This window comes from Nicotiana sylvestris, chromosome 10, assembly GCF_000393655.2.
Source record: "Nicotiana sylvestris chromosome 10, ASM39365v2, whole genome shotgun sequence".
Taxonomy (NCBI): Eukaryota; Viridiplantae; Streptophyta; class Magnoliopsida; order Solanales; family Solanaceae; genus Nicotiana; species Nicotiana sylvestris.
Genome location: NC_091066.1, coordinates 124,803,604 through 124,810,942, shown reverse-complemented (window position 1 = coordinate 124,810,942; position 7,339 = coordinate 124,803,604). Strand labels below are relative to the sequence as shown.

The following is a 7,339-nucleotide window of genomic DNA, read 5'->3' as shown; positions in this document are numbered from 1 at the left end:
TCAAAACTCTGTAACTTCCTAGAGTGAAAGCAGTGATTTCTTTGTTTCTGACTCCTTCTTTTAACTTCACCAAGTACGGATCTTCGTCTTGCTTAGCCTTAACATGCACAACAAGGGAGGATTGCGCTAAAGCATAAGCAGTTATACTCCTTCTTCGGTCTCATCCAATCTAATTCCATTATTTGCCAGTTTTTGAATTTCTCTACCCAAAGTTAGCCTTTGTACTACAAGATTGGCCAAGACACCCATTGACTTCCTACTAAGTGCATCTGCTACCACGTTAGCTTTGCCCCGGTGATAAAAGATATTGATGTCATAATCCTTCAATAGCTCGAGTCACCTTCTCTGTCTCAAATTTAATTCTTTTTGGTTGAAAAAGTATTGGAGGCTTTTGTGATCTGTAAACACTTCAGAATGTTCTCCATAAAGGTAGTGTCACCATATCTTTAATGCAAACACCACTGCTGCAAGCTCCAAGTCAAGTGTGGGATAGTTCATTTCATGATTCTTTAATTGTCTGGAAGCATAAGCAATAGCATTTCTGTTTTGCATAAGAACACAATCGAGACCAACTCTGGAGGTATCACAATATATTGTGAACCTACCCGAACCTGTCGGCAAGGTTAATACAAGTGCAGTGGTCAACCTTTTCTTTAACTCTTGAAAACTCTACTCAAAAGCATCTGACCACTGGAACTTAACTGCTTTCTGAGTCAACTTAGTTAATGGAGTTGCAAGTGAGGAAAACCCTTCTACAAACCTTTTATAGTAGCCAGCTAACCCCAAGAAACTCCTGATTTTGGTTTGCGTTGTTGGCCTAGTCCAGTTCTTGACTGCTTCTGTCTTCTGAGGGTCTACTTTTATTCCTTCACTAGATACCATATGGCCTAAGAATGCCACTGACTGCAACCAGAACTCACATTTTGAAAACTTGGCATAAAGCTCATTCTCCTTCAAGGTCTGCAAGGCTATTCTAAGGTGTTCTACATGATCTTCCTTACTCTTAGAGAATACCAAAATATCGTCTATAAACACGATAATAAAGGTATCCAAAAATGGCTTGAAAATTTTGTTCATGAGGTCCATGAATGCAACTGGAGCATTTGTCAACCCGAAGGACATCACTAGCAATTCATAGTGCCCGTAGCGAGTTATAAAGCATGTTTTAGATATATCTTCTTCTTTGATTCTCAACCAATGGTACCCCGACCTTAAGTATATCTTTGAAAAGTACTTTACACCTTGAGGTTGATCAAATAAATCATCAATTCTTGGCAGTGGGTACTTGTTCTTAATGGTAACTTTATTCAACTGCCGATAGTCGACGCACATTCTGAGAGACCCATCTTTCTTCTTGACAAACAGGACCGAGGCACCCCACGGTGAGACACTCGGCCTAATGAAGCCCTTGTCAAGAAGGTCTTTCAACTGTTCTCTCAACTCATTAAGTTCTGCTGGAGCCATCCTATAAGGAGGTATAGATATGGGCTGAGTGTCTGTCATGAGATCAATGCCAAAGTCTATGATTCTTTTAGGAGGAAGTCCGAGAAGGTCATCTGGGAAAACCTTTGGAAATTCTCTAACAACTGGCACATACTAAAGAGATGGTGGTTCTGATTCTGGATTAATGATGTGAGCCAAATAGGCGAGACACCCCTTACCGATCATTCGTTGTGCCTTAAGGTCAGAAATAAACTTACCTACAAGCAATGCTGAACTACCCTTCCACTCTAAGAGTTCTTCATTTGGAAATTGGAACCTGACTATCTTGGCATGACAATATAACATGGCATAGCAGGAAGATAACCAATCCATACCCATGATCACATCGAAATCTACCATTTCTAATTCTATGAGATCAGCCTTGGTGTTGCGACCTTGGACTGAAACTATACAATCTCTATAGACTCTTGTGACTTTCACTGACTTGCCAACTAGAGTAGATACTAGGAATGGCTCACTAAGTTGTTCAGGTTCTAGTCCGAAGTTAATTGCAAAGTATGGAGTCACATATGAAAACGTTGAATCTGGATCTATTATGGCATAAGCATTATGTGAGAAGACTAAAAGTATACCTGTAATAACTTCTGTAGATGCCTCTGCACTCTGACGATCAAGTGTAGCAAACAAACGGGGTTGTCCCCCTCCTTGAGTAACTCGATCTACACCTCTGCCTGCCCCATGCTCGGTTTGATTATGAGAACCACGAGCCTGAGTTGGTGTAATTGTAGTAGCTGAGGAACTAGAAGGACGAGTTGATCCACCATTAAAATTACATCGCAACTTTGTGCAGTTGACCTTTATATGACCAATGTATCCACAATGATAGCAACCATGAAACTCAAGCTTTCACTGACCTGAATGTTGCCGCTTACATGTTCCAAAATGACTTTGTTGGTATAAATGTTGCTCAGCATGACTCTGGCTATGTGAGGATGATGTCCTAAAATTCTGATTCTGGTGAGACTGGTTTTCATAACTCTGAGTACGTCTGAAGGAAGACCCACCACCTGAATGATGAGTGGACTGAGCTGATGCTAATGACTCCTTATTAGAGGAATCCGTTCCACCTCCGCTGGATGTACCATTAAACCTGCCCGCTGTCGGGGCTTTCTTGTTATGCTCTTTTTCTTCTCTCCTTTATTGTCTGTCTTTTTTTAAGTGCTTGTCGAATCCCACAACAGAGGAAAAGGATGTCATCACTACCACTGTAGCTGATGTCGTATCCTTAATGTGGTATGCCAAACCGCCAACAAACCTGTGAATCTTTGCTTTTTCTGTCTTAACCATGTGAGGAGCATACTTAGCTAACATTATGAATTCCATGTAGTAATCTTGCACACTTTTATTCCCTTGCTTGAGCTGTTCGAACTCTATAGCCTTAGCTTCCCTATCCTCTTCTGGGATAAAGTTAGCCATGAAGCCCTCTTCAAATTTTTCCCAAGTAGACGGACCATCATCTTCATCTCTTTCCTTTTCCCACATCTCAAACCAAGCGCCAACCACATCTCGAAGCTGGTAAGCAACCAGCTCCACAGTTTCATCATCAAATGCCTTCATCGCTCGGAGGGATTTCTTGACACCCTCCAGCCACAACATTGGATCTTTATCAACTATAGAACCATGGAACACTGGAGGACTCAACTTCAAAAATTCATTCACTCTTGAGGACTCAGAATTGTTCTGTCAATTTGATTGAGGTAGAATCTCATCTCTTCTCTCGTTCTGGTTGGCCATGAAGTCTTTGAACATCTCTATAGCACTGTTGACTGCATTAAACATCTGACTCATCTCTAGAGATATAGCTATTTGAGCTGGAGCTGTTGTTGGGGGCGGTATTGGATCCTGAGGTACTGGATCATCATACTCCACCCCTTCTTCATGTTCAACCCGGGTACTTGTACTCCCTTTGTGGATTTACCCTTCCTTTTCTGAGTTGGAGCCTTTTTAGTTCTGCCCTAAGACACAATAGTAGCAATAGTTTCTTGAGCAGTATCCTGAGTGTCAGTGTCAGAGTTACGAGTACGAGCCATTTCTGCAAGTTTTGGAGAAAATAATATATTAGATAATTTCTTAGAGGTAGGCTCTACTGCATGATCTAAAGTATGAAAAAATGAGACTTTTCCTAATTTCTTGTAGCCTCCTGTTTATAAGTATGGCGCGCTTCACACCCATAAACAAGACTCTACTAACATGGCTTCATAGATTCTTAGGACTCCATAAACCTGAGGCTCTGATACCAAGTTTGTCACGACCCATTTTCTGAACAAGCCGGGACCGACACTCGATCACTAAACATGACCGAGCGAACTATCTCTGCTTATCAAATCTATTATAACTTCAAACTTTATATGCAACAAGGCAATATTCTAACCAAATACTTTTGATTAATTTAAGTATTTAAATAAATCAACTCCAAAATTTTATTCGTAGTAACTACTGAAATACTGCTAAGTTATTATCAAAAACATCTGAATTTTAACCGAACGACTATGTCTATGAAGACTCTACTGATAAACTGATGCATTGCTCAAGACATGAGATTTCCTGACTAGTTCTCTAAGTAAACAAAGAAATAACTAAATAAAGATGACTCTAAGGAATACTTCACGAACAAAAGCGGAGCTCACCAATAACACTAAAAGTGTGGAAAGTCCTAACCCTAGCCTGCTCGCCTGCAAAACCGGTTCCAACGTTGTCCCGTGGACCAATGTAGGTTTCCAAATGAGAACGTCAGTACCATCCATTGTACTCAGTGAGTCTCAACGATAAGGGGGAAAAACTTTAATAACATATACATTATGAGCAAAGGTTCTAAATGCATGTAAAACATAAAGCTTATAAGAACAATTCTAAAATAATGGCATAATAGTAGTTTATGAATATTCTAAAAGAAATTCTTTTCTTTTTTTTTTAAAAAATACTTCTCTTTATACTTTGAGAGTTTCAACTATCCTGATTTAATTCTGTCTCAGTCACCGTGTGATCGGCACAGGTTCGATCCCAGCCTGATCGAATAGGCCCAATCCACGAGGTGCCACTCGCTTCATGATTCTCAGCGCTCATGCATCATATCTTAGCATGGCTAAGTAAATTATTAGCAACGAGACCCTCGGTTCGTGTGCTCCCTACTTTGGCATAAGTAGTTTCAGTAAGTCAACACCTTGGTCAAGACCCTCCGCTTGGACGACGACCCCTTCTTAGAATAAAGGATACTCCCAAAAATCTTTTCTTTCTAAAACTTCTTATTGTGACTTTTCAAATCTAAATCTTTCAAACATATTTATTCTGGAATTCTTAAAAATAAGTTATGGCATAAGAATGAAATAAACATTCAAAATTATTTCTAAATATTCTTGCTTCTTCATGAATTTTCAACAAGAAAATGGCATATAAGAATAAAACAGAAATCTGAATATTTATGCACATATATCAAAATAATCATCTAAACTTTAGCTAGAAAATAATTCTAAGCTAATAGGTACTTACTCACCCCAATTAAGTACATATAAATTCTTTTAAGCAATTCATCAAACACCTTGTATGCGTGCTTTTGTGAGTTAAACCACTTTAGTAAAGAGTTATATCAACTCACCTCAAAACTTCTCGAGCCAATACGTAGGCCCCAGTCCAATTGACACCAGTCAAACAATCAATTCTACAACAACTAGTGCATTTTAATTAATTTTAAAGTTTCGCACCTAAACACAGAATTTTACTATTGATATAGAGAAAGAAGGGAATTAACTATTCAATTTGTACCTATTACTACTGTAGTGTAATTGGCAATAGGAAATTTTATATACCTGAGTTCAAGAATTAGTGATTTGTAAAGAACCCTAGAATCTTTTCCCCGTGTGAAATTAACGTTGCCTCTGTTTCCCTGTTCGTGAGAATGTTTTGTTTTTGCACCTAGAGTGCCTTCTGTTGTCGTATAAGGATTCTAAATCCTTTTTAGTTCCAACCGCCCTTTATGGGCTTTTAGTCTTGTCCCTTATTTTTATTTTATTTGTTTTTCCTTTTTTTGACTTAACTAGTATTTAATTATACCTATTTTTAATAATTAAAAGCATTAAAATTATTAATATTCCCCTAAATGTATATTCAATTATTTATAAATATAAAAGTAACTCAAAATCAATCACAAGGGTTTAAATCCGTAATAGAAGTATAATTTAAGATTATAAAAATTAAATTCTATATTTAGCGAGTCTTGAAACTTTTATAGATTTGAGGAGTGTTACAGTATGGACTTAAACTACATGCAAGCATGGAGATCAAAAGAAAAAGCGATGCAATTGTTGAGAGGAACATCAAGTGAGTCATACAAGAAGATACCACTATATATTTACATGTTAGAGTATGCAAACCCAGGATCAGTGACACGACTACACACTGAAGTAGATGGGAGCTTCTTGTATGCATTCATAGCGATATATGCATCGACTAGAGGCTGGATATATTGTAGGCCAGCAGTTGTAGTTGATGGAAGCTTTTTAAAGTCAACATACAGAGGGACCATACTCACAGCTTACACGCAAGGCGCAAAGGGCAAGAAAAAAAGTTTCAAAATTAGTATTGAATAATTGATGTACTTTACTATTTTAAAAATGCAATCCAATTATATTCAGTTAAAGCAGCAAAAAAGATCCTCAGTACCATATGATACCAATATAGTATACAAGGATACCAACAGAGTATATAATTATTTTACTACATACTTGCACCTATCTATAACTATACTACTACGTGAAATGATATATTAATATTGTATGTTGCAACTAATATTTTGTCATTTGATTTTACAGGAAACATTTTACCCCTTGCATATGCAATTGTTGATTCGGAGAACGATGTATTATGGGAGTGGTTCTTCGAGCAATCAGATAAATCTATGGACAAAGAAAGGGAATGCGCATTGTATCATACATGCATGGTGGTATATAGAGAGAAACTTCAATTGTTTATCCAGACGTCTCTCATTGTGCATGTATGTTCTATCTGCGGAACAACATAAAGACGAACTTCAGGAAGAGAAAGTATATATTGCATTAACAAGAACATACACTATTGAACAATTCAACAGTCATATGGCAGAGTTAGAAGCTATTGATAGTCGAGTGAAAACATACCTGATGGGTATTGGATATGATAAATGGTCGTGGTCACATTCCAAGGCAAATAGAACCATGACCATAACATCGCATATTGCAGAATCACTAAATGCAGCAAACAAGCATGCAAGAGACCTCCAAGTTGTTAATTTGCTTGACTTTATAACGAGGTTGATTCAGAAATAAAATTATTCCAAGCGGAAGAATGTCGTGGAATCATTTATGAAGAACGGCCAAAAGTATGAAAAACATATTGGCAGATAATAATATCTTATCACAGGCGATGTATGCATTTTCAGAAACATAAAAACACCACATGTTACTGTAGTTTACTTTCGCACCTCAAAAATTTCACTAATCAACTGCATATTGTTATTAAAAAGTACTATTACTTCATATAGCTAATGACTTTTCTTAATTAAAACTATATTAGGTGTTTCCATGAACTCAATTCTTAAATTTAGTAATTGATAGTTAAACAAGAAATGTGGTGATCCTATATGAAAAATACTGCACTTATGGAAGGTTCCAGCTTGATGATATTCCATGCCCACATGCAATGGCAGTTCTACAAAAATTTCATATGAATTCATACAAGTATTGCTCATATTACGACAACAAAGACTACCTTTTGAAAACATATGAGATACCGGTAAATTCTTTACCGGATAAAACTACGTGGCAAATTTTAGCATGTGTATCTTCGCATGTGGTACTACCACCAA

General features: G+C 37.4%; 1 protein-coding gene across 1 annotated transcript; it reads left to right on the top strand.

The window, feature by feature from the left end:
* Window positions 1-5,747: 5,747 nt before the first annotated feature.
* LOC138879907 (uncharacterized) lies at window positions 5,748-6,800 on the top strand. The gene is made up of 3 exons (XM_070159552.1): window positions 5,748-5,978; window positions 6,132-6,197; window positions 6,309-6,800. Exons 1-3 carry the CDS (start codon window positions 5,748-5,750, stop codon window positions 6,798-6,800), a joined length of 789 nt encoding a protein of 262 aa, XP_070015653.1.
* The last annotated feature ends 539 nt before the right edge of the window (window positions 6,801-7,339 follow it).

Excerpts from the sequence above, each read along its gene's own strand:
- LOC138879907 (XM_070159552.1), top strand. The coding sequence starts at position 5,748 with ATGGACTTAAACTACATGCAAGCATGGAGATCAAAAGAAAAAGCGATG. Across the intron at positions 5,979-6,131 it reads TATATTGTAGGCCAGCAGTT|TTAAAGCAGCAAAAAAGATC; the intron begins GTAGTTGATGGA and ends AATTATATTCAG. Across the intron at positions 6,198-6,308 it reads TATACAAGGATACCAACAGA|GAAACATTTTACCCCTTGCA; the intron begins GTATATAATTAT and ends TTGATTTTACAG.